General features: G+C 46.5%; 2 protein-coding genes and 1 non-coding gene across 4 annotated transcripts; all 3 read left to right on the forward strand.

Annotated features, from left to right (window-relative positions):
* Window positions 1-170: 170 nt before the first annotated feature.
* On the forward strand, window positions 171-8,809 carry cnga1b (cyclic nucleotide gated channel subunit alpha 1b). The gene is made up of 15 exons (XM_077499515.1): window positions 171-1,348; window positions 1,437-1,505; window positions 1,741-1,791; window positions 1,861-1,902; window positions 3,298-3,378; window positions 3,641-3,745; window positions 3,806-3,912; window positions 3,981-4,155; window positions 4,236-4,372; window positions 5,490-5,662; window positions 5,722-5,847; window positions 7,081-7,233; window positions 7,307-7,538; window positions 7,613-7,788; window positions 7,864-8,809. Exons 2-15 carry the CDS (start codon window positions 1,444-1,446, stop codon window positions 8,068-8,070), a joined length of 1,827 nt encoding a protein of 608 aa, XP_077355641.1. The 5' UTR covers window positions 171-1,348; window positions 1,437-1,443; the 3' UTR covers window positions 8,071-8,809.
* trnag-ucc (transfer RNA glycine (anticodon UCC)) lies at window positions 663-734 on the forward strand. The gene has a single exon. It is a non-coding gene; the product is annotated as a tRNA-Gly (tRNA).
* A 30-nt stretch (window positions 8,810-8,839) lies between the features above and the next one.
* Window positions 8,840-16,175, forward strand: nfxl1 (nuclear transcription factor, X-box binding-like 1). 2 transcript variants are annotated; one of them, XM_077499868.1, is made up of 25 exons: window positions 8,840-8,977; window positions 9,293-9,474; window positions 9,551-9,727; window positions 10,097-10,206; window positions 10,284-10,414; window positions 10,492-10,536; window positions 10,599-10,732; window positions 10,800-10,885; window positions 11,625-11,700; window positions 11,780-11,877; window positions 11,958-12,072; window positions 12,143-12,267; window positions 12,332-12,454; window positions 12,527-12,617; window positions 13,674-13,794; window positions 13,938-14,094; window positions 14,176-14,267; window positions 14,752-14,773; window positions 14,844-14,966; window positions 15,049-15,203; window positions 15,272-15,341; window positions 15,419-15,523; window positions 15,597-15,677; window positions 15,767-15,820; window positions 15,902-16,175. In XM_077499868.1, the coding sequence occupies exons 2-25, from the start codon at window positions 9,333-9,335 to the stop codon at window positions 16,103-16,105; spliced, it is 2,637 nt and encodes an 878-aa protein (XP_077355994.1). In that variant the 5' UTR covers window positions 8,840-8,977; window positions 9,293-9,332; the 3' UTR covers window positions 16,106-16,175. The 2 variants fall into 2 exon arrangements, with proteins under 2 accessions (XP_077355994.1, XP_077355995.1); XM_077499869.1 differs by having other exon boundaries at window positions 8,977-9,074.
* Window positions 16,176-16,179: the final 4 nt, after the last annotated feature.

Here is a 16,179-nt window from a genome sequence, read left to right on the forward strand (position 1 = left end):
CTGCAGGGGGGGGGGGAGGGGGCGATGAATAATGGCGGAGGTTATGAACGAATACGTGCGTCGTCCTCACGACGCGGCGGAGGGGAGGGGGGTGGGAGGGGGGTGATGTGGTGGGGGGGGGGCTCGTTGGCAGGCTGATGCTCGCTGACAGGAAGGGGGAGGGGAAGCGCGTGTCGGCTCGTGCCCTCCGCTGCGTCTGGCGCCACCCGTGGCCGCGCGCCGCGTGGCGTCTGATTGGCGCCCGGGGAGGAAGAGGAGGCGGCAAAGTGTGAAGATGATTGGCGGCTCGCCAGGAAGCCATGTCACACACACACACAAACGCACACAAACCAGCGAGAGGCTTCTGCTTTGCGCCTTCGTTCGGAAGAGGTCGCAGGGCAACGTTGGCCTGTTGAGTTGGGGGTTAGGTGGACTCGTGACCTTTGACCCCTTCCCAAAACGTGACGTTGGAACAATGGGTGCGCGGCACTCCGCCCTCTAGTGGACCCACAGCGGAAGGTGCAACATTAAAAGACGGCAAATGACTCCGTCTTCACGTTGAGCAGACAAAGAAAACGAAGGAATTTAAAAAACGTAATTTAGGCACATGTATTTTTATAGTTTCGTATGGGGGATAATATTATCAAATGTTATAAAGTTCGTCACTAGCATATGGTTCACCAGCGTTGGTGGTATAGTGGTTAGCATAGCTGCCTTCCAAGCAGTTGACCCGGGTTCGATTCCCGGCCAACGCAAGAATTTTCATTTTCTCTCTTTTTCGTCTCCATTATATTTAACCATGTTTTTATTCCTATATTTGCAAAAAAAAAAAAGTGTTTCAACAACTATGGGTGTGTTGTGACGTCACAATCAGAAGTCGCAAGACGTGTTCCAAAGCAGGGACGTTCACTTTCAGGGCAACCTGCTGGTCACTTTATGTACTGTAGCACCTGTCTTCCTCACACATGCACACTTAAGCCTATCAAAGCTGCCTGCGCGTGCGTGTGCGCTGACTCATCTAAATGAGCCTGGCTCATTCTTTCTCATCTTCATTTAGTCAATTCGTCTTTTCTTATTACTCTTTCTTGTCATCACGAGTGCAAAGTTTGTCCAGTTGAAGACAACAATTTTTTATTTTTTTTTATTTTTTATTGTTATCCAGAAGTTGACTGTGCGTGCGCGTGCGTGAGTCGCACCCGATCATCCGCTAATCTCTTTATCTGCGACTGAACGCTTCTATTGGATCGGGGGAACTTTTTTGTTTCTTGTGGTGGATTTCAAGGTTGTTTGGGGTGGGGGGGGCCAGGTGGGTTTCCATGGCAATGGCTTGGATGTGACCCCGGGGCCGAACTGAATCTCACTCTGACAGGTGATGTAATGTTTCCAACACTGCTTCGTGCCTGGCAAAGCGACCTTGTCCATATGTTGTGTTTGTGTTGTGTTTGTGTGCATCCCAGAACCGCCATGGCCCAGGTTTCACCGGTAGACGCGGGCACCCCACTCGTGGACGACACGGGGGACCACAGGTGAGTCACAATGGCAGTGGTGAGACATAAATACTTCATAACGATACTTGAGTAGGTTCTTCAGTTTCATCTGTGCTTGAGTTTTTATTTTCCTTTCAAATTTTTACTTCCTATTGAAAATCTTGTAAGATTTGAAAATCTAAGCTGCTGGACTTGTTAGTAGGCCTATTTCTACTTAAGTACGGGGTGTGAATACTTTTGCTGCTTCTACCTCTGCTGTGTCATGTGTTTCAAGGGGTGCGGGACTTCTCTTCAACATCAACAACAGCAACAACAACAAAGACAAGTAACACACCCACACAAACACGTAACTCGCGTTGCACGCCACTGCACACATTTCTTGTTGTCTCTAAAGGGACGAGAAGAAGAAGAAAAAGAAGAAGAAAGACAAGAAAACGTAAGATCTTTGACTCTTTGCTTCTGTTGGCCCCCTGCGACAGGCAGCTAACAATTAAAATAGTAACAACAACTGCTTTGCGTTTCATGACATCATTGAGCCCCTCCCACTCAATAAAATTGTCAGGTCTATGTGAAAATAGTTTTTCTAGGATTTTTGAAAACTGTAGTTAGCAAATAGATGTTTCTCTCCACTTTTATAAATCGGGATAACTTTTGCAATTTTCATTTTAGTTGGCAAAATACCACTTTTAAAGGATAAGTTACAGACATGAGTAAAAGGTTGCACTATATATTGTATAATACTTTTTATTAACACCATATCAATATCGAAACAGTCTGTATCTTGCATGCGCTCCCACCAGAAAATGAATTAAGCAGCACAAGCCACCCACATCTGAGTTGGCAGCCATTTTGCCACTGACTGACTGACTGCTGTTGACTGAAAATGACATCACAGTTGATCATGACCAATCACAGCTGACCTGTTTGGTCATGTGATGTTTGTAAGGTGAGCCCTGATTGGTTGTTACCTGAGCAACTGCAATGTCATTTTCAGTCGACAGCGAGGCGAAATGGTGGGCCCCTGAGATGGATTTTAATGGGTGGCCACATAGAGGACACATGGTAAAGAAAGTTTTTGGGTTGACTTCCACAAGTAAACAGTCTTTTTTCGGTTCTGAATGTGGAGATAGAATTCAGGACTTCCTGTCTATTTGATGTGACTTTCTATCTGTCTGTTGTGACTTCCTGTCTGTTTGTTGCGACTTCCTGTCTATCTGATGTGACTTCCTGTCTGTTTGTTGTGCCTTCCTGTTTGATGTGACTTCCTGTCTATCTGAAGTGACTTCCTGTTTGTTTGTTGTGACTTCCTGTCTGTTTGTTGTGACTTCCTGTCTATATGATGTGACTTCCTGTCTGTTTGTTGTGACTTCCTGTCTGCTTGTTGTGACTTCCTGTCTGATGTGACTTCCTGTCTATCTGAAGTGACTTCCTGTTTGTTTGTTGTGACTTCCTGTCTGTTTGTTGTGACTTCCTGTCTGTTTGTTGTGACTTCCTGTCTGATGTGACTTCCTGTCTATCTGAAGTGACTTCCTGTTTGTTTGTTGTGACTTCCTGTCTGTTTGTTGTGACTTCCTGTCTGTTTGTTGTGACTTCCTGTCTATCTGATGTGACTTCCTGTCTGTTTGTTGTGACTTCCTGTCTGCTTGTTGTGACTTCCTGTCTATCTGATGTGACTTCCTGTCTGTTTGTTGTGACTTCCTATCTATCTGATGTGACTTCCTGTCTGTTTGTTGTGACTTCCTGTCTGCATGTTGTGACTTCCTGTATCTGATGTGACTTCCTGTCTTTTGGAGGAATGCTAATGTTCGCCTCCTTTGCTTCTGTTCCACAGAAAGGAGGAGAAGAAGAAAGCTAAGGCTCAAGAAGGGGAGGAACAGAAAAAAGTCAAGGAGGAGGAGAAGAAGGAGGCGGTGTAAGTTGATTGTGATGAAGATGATCAAAATGGTGGATTCAAATCACGTGACTTAACTCGAGTTAGGGTAAAGACACCAATTTTAGGACGTGGCTAAAATTCTAAAAGACTTGATTTGTTCTTTTTTTGTGTTTGCTGGTTGCTTGTCTGGCTCACTAAAGGGAAAAACTTATAGCTTGTGTTTTGGGGTCAAAATAAATCTTTTATGATGCCACTCCTGAAACTCTCCTGAGCGATTGGATTGTGTGTGGATTGTCCTTAGACCACGGGAGATCACTGTGGTGGACCCGGCAGGGAACACATATTACCACTGGCTCCTCATCATCACGCTTCCTGTCATGTACAACTGGACCTTCATCATCGCCAGGTAATGTTGACAGTGCTCCACCCCCCAACTTGTGAGGCTCATGTGGTGGTACCAAATCAGGGCGTGCTTCGAGGAGCTTCAGATGGACTACCTGCGCTACTGGTTCCTCTTGGACTTTCTCTGCGACTTGCTGTACGTGGCCGACATGGTCTTCAGAACCAGGACAGGTTTGTGCACGCAGTCGTCATCTTGGACATTGTCATGGTTGCGGTCATGGTCACGGTTGTACGTACAGGCTACCTGGAGCAGGGTCTTCTGGTGAAGGACGAGCAGAAGCTACGCGAGCGTTACATGAAGAGCTTCCAGTTCCGATTGGACCTGGTCTCCATGGTCCCCACCGACGTTCTGTACGCCGCACTGGGCCTCAACTACCCGGAGATCCGCCTCAACAAACTGATGAGGTTCAACAGGTGGAAATTGGCGGCCAGCGTGTCCGTGATATCGGTGTTAGCGGCCAGGGGCCACTTTGACACGTATCTCCACTTTTCAGGATGCTGGAGTTCTTCCAGAGAACCGAGACCAGAACCAACTACCCCAACGCGCTGCGGATCTCCAACTTGGTCATGTACATTGTCATCATCATCCACTGGAACGCCTGCCTCTATTACTCTTTCTCCAAGGCCATTGGTGGGCCTTCAAATATTCCTGATTCTCCAATTGCCAACACAGTGTCAAACTTTATCTTGGTTTTCGTCCATTATTTGTAGTAAATAACTAATTCTTGTGCCAGTCAAAGGTGCATTGTGCCGTTTAAAACGGTAATGTTAAAGCTTTTTCTACATCATGCGTGCGCCCAGATGAGAATGAAGAGCCCTGGCAGTTTTACTCTTTACTTTATAGTAGAGTGTGCGGACCCTGCATACGCCACAGTTTCTTTGGGGAGGGAAGGGGCAGAGTTTTTCGTACCTCATTTGAAGTCATGTCTTCGTTTGTCAACTGTGGCTGTCACTTTAAAACCTGTAGGCAGTATCTTATTTTGAAATGACCTGATCAGAACCATCAAAAATCCCAAAACGGGTCACAATACTGCCTACGGATTACGGTCATGCACGTACTTGCACGCGCACCATGAACGAAGCTGACACAGATGCCGTAGTTACGCTTTGGGCCAGAGGTGGCAGTCGTGAGTAAAAAAAAAAGTGACAAACTGCACCAAGCTCTTTTAAGTAAAGAAGAAACCACTGAATTAATGCATGTCTTCGGGGTTAGCAAGACGGTGCAATGACCCACCGCTTGGTCAATCTGTAACAATGTTTTTTTTTTATTAATTTATTTATTATGTTCAGATCAGGGTTATTATACTTTTGGAATTTTCATTTTAGTTAGTTTTTATTTCGTTTTGAGTTTTGTTTTTTAAATTTAGTTCGTTTTAATTAGTTTTCATGGCGTTACTGTTAGTTTTTATTAGTTTTAGTTATTTAATAAATGCTTAGTTTTAGTTAGTTTTAGTTTTTTTTTTTTCAAAAATGTGTGTTACTTGTGCGCAATATTTAAATACCTCCATGGGAGTGACATCATCTGAAGGTGTTTTTCTATTGGTTGCTGCTTGATGACATCACTTCTGTGTGACACACTTTCAAACGTCCTTATTCCGGTTAACAAAACTGTTTTTTGAATTTTAGTTTTATTGTTAGCTTGAGTTAATTTGACTAAAATAACTTTGTTTCAGATGTATGTGATGTTTGTTGACTAGCTAAACAATAAGAGCGAAAATTCAAATATGCTCTATTGTTGCTCTCTTTAGGTTTTGGCTCAGACAGGTTTGTGTATCCTGACCCGGCAAACCCGGAGTTTGGGCGCCTGGTGAGGAAGTACGCCTACAGTATGTACTGGTCCACGCTGACGCTTACCACCATCGGGGAGACTCCGCCCCCCGTGGAGAACTCCGAGTACTTCTTTGTGGTCACAGATTTTCTGGTGGGTTTCATCACGTGCGGCGCTCACAGGCCTCGACGCTCACTTCCTGTCCGCCGCAGGTGGGCGTGCTGATCTTCGCCACCATCGTGGGTAACGTGGGCTCCATGATTACCAACATGAACGCCGCCCGCGCCAACTTTCAGGCTCGTATCGATGCTATCAAGCAGTACATGAGCTTCCGCAAGGTCAGTCTGGCCACCACGGGAAGGCATGTGAAGTTTTGAGGACACTACACAAAAAAGTAGCTTTTCTTGTTCTTGTCTTATATTATGTTGTCCATTATGATGATGAGGTATTTGTCAGTCTTATGTTGTCTCGTCATTTTTATTTTGTAGTATACAGTTGCTATGTCCCTGATGTCTTAGCCACTCTTAGTTTGTCTCGTCTTATGCAAATGTCAGTTTGTCTAGTCACTCTTATTTGATCATATAGGCCTTTATTCTGTCATATAGATTTGTGCATTGCCCTAGTGCAGGGTTCAGCGACCTTTACTGTTAAAAGAGACATTTTAGGCCAAATAAATGAAAAAAAAAAATAATATGTCTGGAGCCGCAAAACCTATGAACATTGTGATAAACAAAAGAGTATGGCCTTATGGTTTTGCCTATCTTCTTCCATTTTTGGACATTTTATGGTTATTTTTTGACAAAAAAAAATTCTGTCTTTCTTGGTATCAATTTTTTCTGACATTTTTGGCAATTTTGTGGACATTTTATGGCAATTTTTGGGGATTTCTTCATTTGTTTTTGGACATTCTATCGTTATTTTTATAAACATTTTATTTTCTGACTTTAAAAATCATTTTCTGACTTTTTGGGCAATTTTGTGTACACTATATGATAATTTTGGGGATTTCTTGTTTTCTTGTTTTGTTTTGTTTTTTGGATATTTTACAGTTACTTTTTTTTTTTTTTTTTTTTGGCAATTCCGAAAGCATTTTATGGTATTTTTTGCCTGCCTTCTTTTGTTTTTGGTTATTTTATCGTTATTTTTTAGGCATTTTTAGGTATTTTAAAAACCTTTTTCACCTACCTTTTGTCTCTTTTTCCTGACAACTTAGGCATTTGGCATTTACATATTTAATTATTTAGTTTATATATATAAATCCTTAATATATTCAAGGAATATTTTATCTATTTTTTTTTTAATATGTTAAAAAAAAAAAAAAAAAGATCCATAGTGAACCACAGGAGAGTGACTAAAGTTCTAGAGCCGCAGGTTGCAGACCCCTGCCCTACCTAAGAGTGAATGACACTTTTGTCAGGACGTTGAGGTTCATTTGTCGAGGTTTTCTCTCAGCACCTCGAGAAGCTGTTGTCCCCTCCTCTCTCAACCAAGGTTTCTCATCTGACTGTCCTGCTCTCTGTTGTTACTTCTTATTTTTGTATATAAAACCCGACACCATTGCTGCCAATCAGGTAACCAAAGACTTGGAGAAGCGCGTCATAAAGTGGTTTGATTTCCTGTGGACCAACAAAAAGGCGGTGGACGAGCGGGAAGTCCTCCAATACCTTCCAGACAAACTGAGAGCTGAGATTGCCATCAATGTGCACCTGGATACACTCAAGAAGGTCAGAAACCACGCGGACCACCGAGGGTGGCCTCCCGTGGTCCCCATTGATTGATTTCGGTGTTGGCGTGCAGGTGCGTATCTTTGCCGACTGCGAGGCGGGCCTGCTGGTGGAGCTGGTGCTGAAGCTGCAGCCGCAGGTCTACAGTCCTGGAGACTACATCTGCAAGAAGGGCGACATCGGGCGCGAGATGTACATCATCAAGGAGGGCAAGCTCGCCGTGGTGGCCGACGACGGCATCAAGCAATTTGTGGTCCTCAGCGACGGCAGCTACTTTGGCGAGATCAGCATCTTGGCCATCAAAGGTGAGTATTAAATGAGTGTGGTTACTTTTTTGCTACATTTTCTTCACACCCTTGCCCGTCTTCCTCGCGAACAGGCAGCAAAGCTGGAAACAGACGAACGGCAAACATCCGCAGCATCGGTTACTCCGACCTCTTCTGCCTTTCCAAGGATGACCTGATGGAGGCGCTAACCGAGTACCCCGATGCCAAGGCCTTGTTAGAGGAAAAGGGGAGGCAGATCCTGATGAAGGATGGCCTGCTGGACTTGGAGGTACCCCTAGCACCAACGCCGCGTGTCCAGGAACCATCGGCCCCCTCAGTTGTCATGCCTCCTCTTGTCCTGTAGGTGGCGGCGCAGGGCCCCGACCCCAAGGAGATGGAGGAGAAAGTGGAGAGGATGGCGAGCACGCTGGACAGCCTGCAGACGCGCTATGCGCGACTGCTGGCCGAGCATGAAGCGACGCACAGCAAGCTCAAACATCGAGTCAGCAAACTGGAGAAGAAGCTCCCTTCCCAGCCCGGCGATGTCCTGCCAATGCCATCCGCCGAATGACAAGCATTAATATGGAAATGTGTGTTCTAAACCAAGAACACAAATACTGCTAGACCGCTAAAGCAGGGTTTCTCAAAGTTTTGGGGTTCAGGGACCCCTTACATGGAGATTTAGTTCCCTGGGCGTCCTCATAATACTAATTTACATTAAACATAGCTACCAGTATTAAAAGAGTCATTAAAATGTAAATATTAATTACTGTTAGAATGTTTGTAAACAACTTTTGGGGTCCAGGGGGAGAATTTCTTACTAAGCCCCCCTCATTATCCTAAGGTAACATGTCATCTAAATGCCGTTTTATAGAAAGAATTATTTAACAAATTGTGGTTTATGAAAATTCAGTAATTATCCATTGTCCAAGCTCAATTCCACCACTTACACTAAAAAAAATGGCCGTGAACAGTTTACAGTTTCAGCATTTCTCACCATAGCGAATTGATTGCTACATTTAGCAACCGCTCAAGCGACTTTTTCTGCCCCCAAAACATATAAACTTTATTCCTATTCAGAACATAAAGTTAGGTGGACTGAAGCCTAAGTACACAACATAATTTCATTTGCTGCAAATGATTTTGTGGACCCCAAAGTAAATGGCTCACAGGCCCCGGTTTGAACCCCTTAGCAAAAGCACCAAAGCTAAATAGACAAAGTATGACTTGTAGCAGAAACACGTCGATTACATGTTGTTTCTTTTTATGGTGTGGACATCATGAATGATAATAAACAATATTAAAATCAATTGACACGTCTCCCTGCGGCTATTTTTCGACGAGTGATGGGATTTGTAGTTCTATTCTTGACGCACGCGTCAGCAGATGGATAACAACTCCCAGCATGCAGCGCGAAGCGGTGCGCGTGGCAGCTGCGCGTTGAATACAGTCACTGCTGCAACTGCGAGAGAATAGAGGTTTGTATACTTTTAGGTGTTTTTGTTTTTGTTTTTTTTACTTTGTGTTATCGTGTAACTCGCTCAATTCTAACTGAGTAGACATTTATTTACACTTGTGAGTTCCATAATGACTTTAACGTTGCTTTCTGGTAGCTTCTTTCGCTCGTCTTCGTGACACCTAGCTAGCCGGCTTGTTAGCTTGTGCTAACTTTTGGAACACTATCGATCCTCATAATACAGTGCTAAACGGCTGTTACTATTATTACTATTATTCTTTAACATTAAGTCACGGTGGCGTTTGAATAGGTCAACAAAGAACTCCATTTTGTGTAGGAAATCATCTTGAACGTGGGACTGTGCTCCAGCGCCTGCCATGGAGCCATCCTGGAGACCTCAAGGCAGGGGGCGTGGGCGGAAGCAGGATGCTCCGGGAGAAAGGATTCGAGAGAGGCCGGGAAGTGGTGTAGGAAGAGGAGGCAGTGCTAAAACGACGGTCCTGCCCGACGTGAGGCATGGTGAGGACCACACTTAAAATCACATCCTGTTCGCTTTAGTGATGTGCTGACCCACTTCCTGTGTGCCGGCGTACAGACTCTTCCGGGCCGGCCAAGTTTGAGGAGATCCGAAAGTCCAACCAGGCCGCGGCGCAGCGACTGATGGAGCGCCACACCGGCTCTTCTGAGGATGACGACGACGACGATGATGACAACGAGCACAAGGATGCGCGCGTCCTTGAGTCAACCTTCACCGCGTATGCCAGTCATACAGGTGAGCCACATCATCCATCCCATTTTTCACACATGTATGCTTTGATATTTTGTTTATTTTAGCTTTATTTAACTATTTGTCATTGGCATATACAGTGGTACCGCTACATACGAATTTAATTGGTTCTGGAATAAAGTTCTTAAGTAGAAAATTTTGTAAGTAGAGAGTAGAGACGCATTTTCCATGGAAGTGCCCTAATCCGTTCCAAGTTTTCACCACTAGAAGGCATACATATATATATATTTTTTTTTGGTACTGTATCCTCATTGGGCTTGCGAGCCAAGCGCAGGACACTTAACCTGGCTGTGAAACAGAAGCGGCAGATCCAGTTGCCTTAACATGCATCTTTTTCCAACGCATCTTCACCAGGCGGCGACGTCACAGGCCTGCAAAGAACGGGCCAGTACGTCAGCGAACTCTTCCAGTCCGGAGCGCTCACCTGCCTCATTTGCATCGCCTCGGTCAAGCGGACTCAAGCGGTGAGGAACGGGAAGGGGCTTCGGTTAGGTCAGGTGACGCCGCCGCCTCACTAACGTCTACCCGCACCCTCCTCCAGGTGTGGAGCTGCTCCAGCTGCTTCTCCCTCTTCCACCTTCCATGCATCCAGAAGTGGGCCAGGGATTCGGTGTTCCTGCTCTGCTCTGCCACCGACGAAGACTTCGGGCGCAAGCAGCATCCGTGGCCCTGGTGAGGCAAAACTTCCCAGAAAGAAATCACGTCCATGTTATTCTTCTTCCCATGTGTGGTCATTTTCCCCTCCGCAGCCCCAAGTGTCGGGCTGAGTACCCCCACGCTGCCACGCCCTCCAGGTAAGTCGCCACCAGGACGAGCGACGTGATCGCGGACCTGACTGCGCGCGTGTTGCGTTCAGGTACATGTGTTACTGTGGGAAGCTTCAGGATCCTCCCGCCGATCCCTGGTTAGCGCCTCACTCGTGTGGCGGCGTGTGTCACAAGGAGCTCAAACCTTCCTGTGGACACGCGTGTCTGCTGTTGTGTCATCCTGGTAAGCGCACATGCACGTACGTTCTGTGTCCTCAGGTGAAACTTCCCGTCTGTCCTTTTGTCCACAGGTCCATGCCCACCGTGTCCCAAGATGGTGTCTGTTTCCTGCTTGTGTGGCAAAGCTAAGCCCCTCCCCCGACGCTGTAGCAACCAGGTCCACATATGCGTTTTTTGTTTTGTTTTGTTTTTTTCCAAACTTTATTTTTGTAACTTTTTCAGGTATAACGAAACTACGAAAGAGGATTAGGGCCAGTGGCGAGAGGGAAAAAAAGTAAAAAAAAAGTTTGGCAGGATTCTCACTTCATTCTCAGAATTCTCACTTTATTAAAGTCAGAATTCTGACTTTATTCTCATAATTCTGACTTTTAAGTCAGAATTCTTACTTTAAATGAAAATTCTGACTTCATATCTCAAAATTCTGACTTTCAAGTGAGAATTCTGAGAATATAGAATTGTGATCATTCTAATTTTATTCTCAGAATTCTCACTTGAAAGTCAGAATAATAGTAGCACTAATAAAGTCAAAATTCTGACTTTATTCTCAGAATTCTGACTTAAAGTGAGAATCTGAGAATAATGTCAGAATTTTGACTTTCAAGTCAGAATTCTGGGAGTAAAGTGAGAATGCTGGCCGACGTTTTCTCTCTCTTCACAGGCCATAATCCTCTTCCGTGCAAAACAACAAACATTTGGTCATCAATTTCACATTAAAGAGAAATAAAATACAGGATACAGGTCTTTTTATACAGCAATGGTACAATAATCACATTTTTTGATGTATAAACACAATCTATTTTTCCCAGAAAAGAAGATTTTTTTTCATTTATGGTTTACAGATGCACATTTTTGAAAACACTTGCACAGCTCCACCAATTATCATTATTATTTTTTAGGCCTGGTCATGCCAGCAGCCGTGTGGGAAGTTGTTAGCATGCCAGCAACACGCGTGTTCCCAGCCGTGCCACTCTGGTAAGCACACGTGAAGCAACCAGTTGTGTCTTCTTTTCCCACTTCCTGTCCACTCACCGTGTGTGCGTTTGTGTGCCAGAGTGTTCCCCCTGTCCCCGAGTCAGCGTTCAGAAGTGTGTGTGCGGCCGGCAAAAATCGGAGCGACCTTGCGCCGACCCCAAGTGGAAGTGCCAACGTGTACGCAGCAGACCGGCCGCTTTATTAGGGACGGCTGGCTGCCACAAAATGGCTGACTGCGCCCTTGTCGTGTTCCGCAGGTGTGTGGCGCCACCCTCTCCTGTGGGAATCACACCTGCGAGCTTGCGTGCCACGACGGACGTTGCCCGCCGTGTCCCCGCTCGCTCAGCAGATCGTGTCCCTGCGGCAAGACCAGTGAGACACACGCACACTTTGAATTCTGATGTGAGTGCAAACAGGTGGAAAATGATCTTATCTATCACAGAGTCCAGCCTGCCGTGTACGGAGGAAGTGTCGCCGTGTGGCGACACGTGTGAGCGCCCCCTGTCTTGCGGGAAGCACACCTGCTCCATGAGGTGTCACCGTGGCAATTGTGACACTTGCCGACAGGTAACGCAAGCGTGCGTGCGTGCGTGTCGTACTGTGGTTGACCTACTGCGCGTGTGCGTGACAGGAAGTGGAGAAGGAGTGCCGATGCGGAAAATACAGGAAGCTGATGGCGTGCCATAAAGAGTATTTGTGCGAGTCCAAATGTTCAAAGAGCAGAAGCTGCCAGAAACATACATGTCGGAGGAAGGTGAGTCACCATGCCCGTGCCCGTCCTCAGCCCCAGCTAACCACCCCCTCCCTCTCATGACTTGTGTGTCAGTGTTGCCCCGGCAACTGCCCGCCGTGTGATCAGATCTGCGCTCGGACTCTGGGATGCCGCAACCACAAATGTCCGTCCGTGTGTCACCAAGGTAACGTTACTTTGATGTACGCTGGACTGTCGGTTGGACCCAGAGGGCAGCCATCTTGTGTTGCCACTTTTACTGACAACGTCTGTCTGTTATCAGTGCCTGTTTTACGCTAGGATCTCCGTATGGAGTCATGAGAATCTTGCACACTTGATTGTTTGCATTCACCATTCAAATGATATTATCTCAGTATGGTGGATTGTGACTCACAGAGGTTAGGTTTAGATTTTGCAGCCAATTCATGCCTGATGGGCTTCACTTTCACATGATTGTTGATGGCTCTAGCAACACGTTGCGAACAAATCTTTGACTAGCACCCGGACATATACCTTATAAGAGAAAATGAAGTCTTTTTCTTAGCGATGAAATGTACATGTGCTTCTCCCAGACTTATTGGTACACGTGTATGTCCTATAGAGCTATCAAGATTAATCGACAAGTAATGAAGTAAAAGTAAAATTTCAAACATCTGTTTTTTTTACTTTGGAAAACAATGACCGAACCAGTAACATAGTATAACATCAAACTACTTTTTTTTTTTCCCCAAATCACTATATAAATAAGAAGTACAAAATAAACACTGATCACTGGTTAAAGGGATACTTTACTTATTTAGCCATTTTTGGCAAAATGTACTTTTAAAGGTACTAATTGTACGTGAAAAATAATGAAAGTATCAAATTAATTGTAGACAAAATATTAACGTTTTATTGCTATAATGGGCTGAATAAGTGAAGTATCCCTTTAATAAACGGTAATCAGGGAAAAAATGCATTTGTAATACACTTTAATGCAAAACTAAAATGAAATCGGTTTAGTTGATTAATCGGTTGAATAATCGATAAATTAATCAATTCTAAAGTACTCCACAGTCACAGCAGTAAATGTCATACACGGTGGAATTTTCGCTGTAGAGGAAGAAAATAACGTGAAAACGCAGCAGAGGAATCAATCAATGTATTCAAGTTAGGCAGCTTTGCTGAGTGGCAACACAAGATGGCCGCCGGTTGCGCCGCTCCTCCCAACGGCAGCGTCTGATGAGATTTCCCGCACTGCCAGGAAGTTGTTATCCGTGTCCGGAGACGGTGGACGTCCGCTGCTCGTGCGGCGCCGCCTCCCTGACGGTGCCGTGCGGACGTGAGCGGAGCACCAAGCCTCCTCGCTGCAAAGAGCTCTGCAGGTACGTGCACTTCCTGTACAGCGGCCATCTTAAAACGAATCAAACAAGCGTTGCCTCATCTTCTGAGTGAAAAATGTATTGTGCAGAAGTGCAATTATAAGGAAAAATATTTGTAATCTGAAGTTGTTGGACACCCACCGCAGGTCCCCATCTTCCTGCCACCACGCGGCCCGAGAGCGCCACCACTGCCATCCGGGGCCCTGCCCACCCTGCACGCAGCCCTGCCTGCAGCCTCTGGCGGGGTGCCCGCACACGTGCCCGCGACCGTGCCACGACCGCGTTCTGCTCAAGTCCCAGCAGGTAGCGCTCTCGTCCTCTTCTGGAACGATCTGCCAGTGGCGTGCGTCTCACCCGCAACTGTCTTTCGACGGCGTGACTCAGGTGCAGTTATCCGGGCCGTGGGAGCAGCCGTCGGGACCGGCGTTTGTGACCAAGGCCCTGCCATGTCCGCCTTGTCAAGTGCCCATATCAGTGTATGACAGACACAGACACGTGCACTTCAACAGCCAGTGATACTGGTGATGAGTTAGTCTCACAAATGACGAATATTTTGAGTAATCTGATGCGTTAAAAATCTTTGGGGAAGCACTGTTAAACCGTGAAGCATTATGGGATGACGCCATCTACATTCGTCTAGGGGGGGGGCGTGATGTCACAAATGCACCAAGCATGTTGACGTTTCACGTTTACATACCAATGAAAGAAGTGGAGATGTTTGAGTTTGTGTCAACTAAAAATGAAAATATTGATGTCGATAGTGTTAGTTATTTGTACATCAAATTTGACATTTGTCATTTTTGTGAACCAAGATTGTCGGCATCTGCTGAAAGTAAAATCCTAAAGTAACTTGTAATCTAATTACTTTTAAAATTACGTAATCAGTAAAGTAACTTCAATGTATCTGTGGCAGCACTGCACACGACACACACAAGTTTTGACTTTGTCTCTCTCTTCCAGCTCCTGTTTCGGAGAACATGAGGTAAGAACATTTCTTCCACACATTTGGTCGGATGTAGCTTGAGGATGACGGATGTCGTGGTTTGCGTCAGGTGAGCGCTTTGCCGTGCAGCAGCCAGAACCGCTTCTCCTGCAAGAGGCCGTGCGGGCGACCGCTGAGCTGCGGCAACCACACCTGCGGCAGAGAGTGCCACCTGCTGGGCGACAATAACAAGGTGAAGCGGCCGTCCGCCATATTGAATGTGTCGGATCTGTCCTGTAAGCTAGCGCGCGTAACAGTGAGGTGTGCGTCACCAGTGCGACGACTGCGAGCAGGGCTGCTCCAAACCCCGGCCGCACCTTTGCCCCCACGCCTGCCCGCTGCCCTGTCACCGTGGCGACTGCCCACCGTGCCACCAGATGATTCGCCAGCGCTGCCACTGCAAGATGAGCGCGATCTACGTGGATTGCATGTGAGCGCACACACACGGCATGCACAGAGTTATCGCGATGTCATGATGATGTCATGATCGTGCGACAGGAAGATGACCACGGCCGATGAGGAGACAAAGATAACGTTAGGCTCGTGCGCGAACCAGTGTCCCAAAGAGGTACTCGCGTCTCTTTGAGCCGCCATCTTGATGGGAGGCAACATGGCCGCCCTTGAAGAATGTTTGTGTTTGTGTAGCTGAGCTGCGGTCATCGCTGCAAGCAGGTGTGCCACCCAGGTACATGCAGGGTCGAATGTCACCAGAAGGTCAAGCTGCGATGTCCATGCAAAAGGATCAAGAAGGTACAAAATGGCCGCCACATCTTCCGATAACCTCTTGTCCAACTCATGATGGCTTCGTTGTGCGTCTGCGTAGGAGTTGGCGTGCACGCTGTCATCTACGTGTGTTGTCAAGTGCGACGACAACTGCGTTGAACAACAGAGGAAAGTTAACGAGGTGAAAACACACACACACGAGCGTGCGGTGCGACGCGTTGATGTCCAAGAAAGTAGTCAATAAGCCGCAAATGCGTATAATGCATTCAGCTGAAGGAGGCGGAGCAGAAGGCGGCTGAGGAAGAGGAGCAACGGCGACGTCAGGTGAGGGTGAAGGAAAAGAAGGTTTCGTCCTGGCCCCCCCCCCCACCACGCTAAGCTAATTGCTAGAGTGCGTGCGTCCAGGAGGAGCTGGAGGCATTCAACAAGCGGCGCGGAGGGCGCCGAGCCAAGAAGCGAGGGCGGCGGGACGAGGACGACGAAGAGGATGGCGGCCGGATGGCGCGCTGGCGGAGGTGCGCCGCCCTCATCCTCATCCCGCTGGGCGGAGCCGCGCTGTCGCTAACCGCCTACTTTTTTCTGAGCGTGGCACAAGACGGCACTTCGTAGGGGCGTGTCCTGATGTCATAATTAAAAAAAAAAAATAAATGTTTGACAAATAAAAAGTCTGTGATTAGCACTCC

Source organism: Festucalex cinctus, chromosome 16, assembly GCF_051991245.1.
Source record: "Festucalex cinctus isolate MCC-2025b chromosome 16, RoL_Fcin_1.0, whole genome shotgun sequence".
In the NCBI taxonomy this organism is placed as follows: Eukaryota; Metazoa; Chordata; class Actinopteri; order Syngnathiformes; family Syngnathidae; genus Festucalex; species Festucalex cinctus.

Bases quoted from the DNA above. Each gene is read 5' to 3' on its own strand.
- cnga1b (XM_077499515.1), top strand. From the start codon at position 1,444: ATGGCCCAGGTTTCACCGGTAGACGCGGGCACCCCACTCGTGGACGAC. The intron at 3,913-3,980 runs GTTTGTGCACGC...TTGTACGTACAG, and splicing joins GGTCTTCAGAACCAGGACAG to GCTACCTGGAGCAGGGTCTT. The intron at 5,663-5,721 runs GTGGGTTTCATC...TGTCCGCCGCAG, and splicing joins TTGTGGTCACAGATTTTCTG to GTGGGCGTGCTGATCTTCGC.
- nfxl1 (XM_077499868.1), top strand. From the start codon at position 9,333: ATGGAGCCATCCTGGAGACCTCAAGGCAGGGGGCGTGGGCGGAAGCAG. The intron at 9,728-10,096 runs GTGAGCCACATC...CATCTTCACCAG, and splicing joins CGCGTATGCCAGTCATACAG to GCGGCGACGTCACAGGCCTG. The intron at 15,204-15,271 runs GTGAGCGCACAC...ATCGTGCGACAG, and splicing joins GCGATCTACGTGGATTGCAT to GAAGATGACCACGGCCGATG.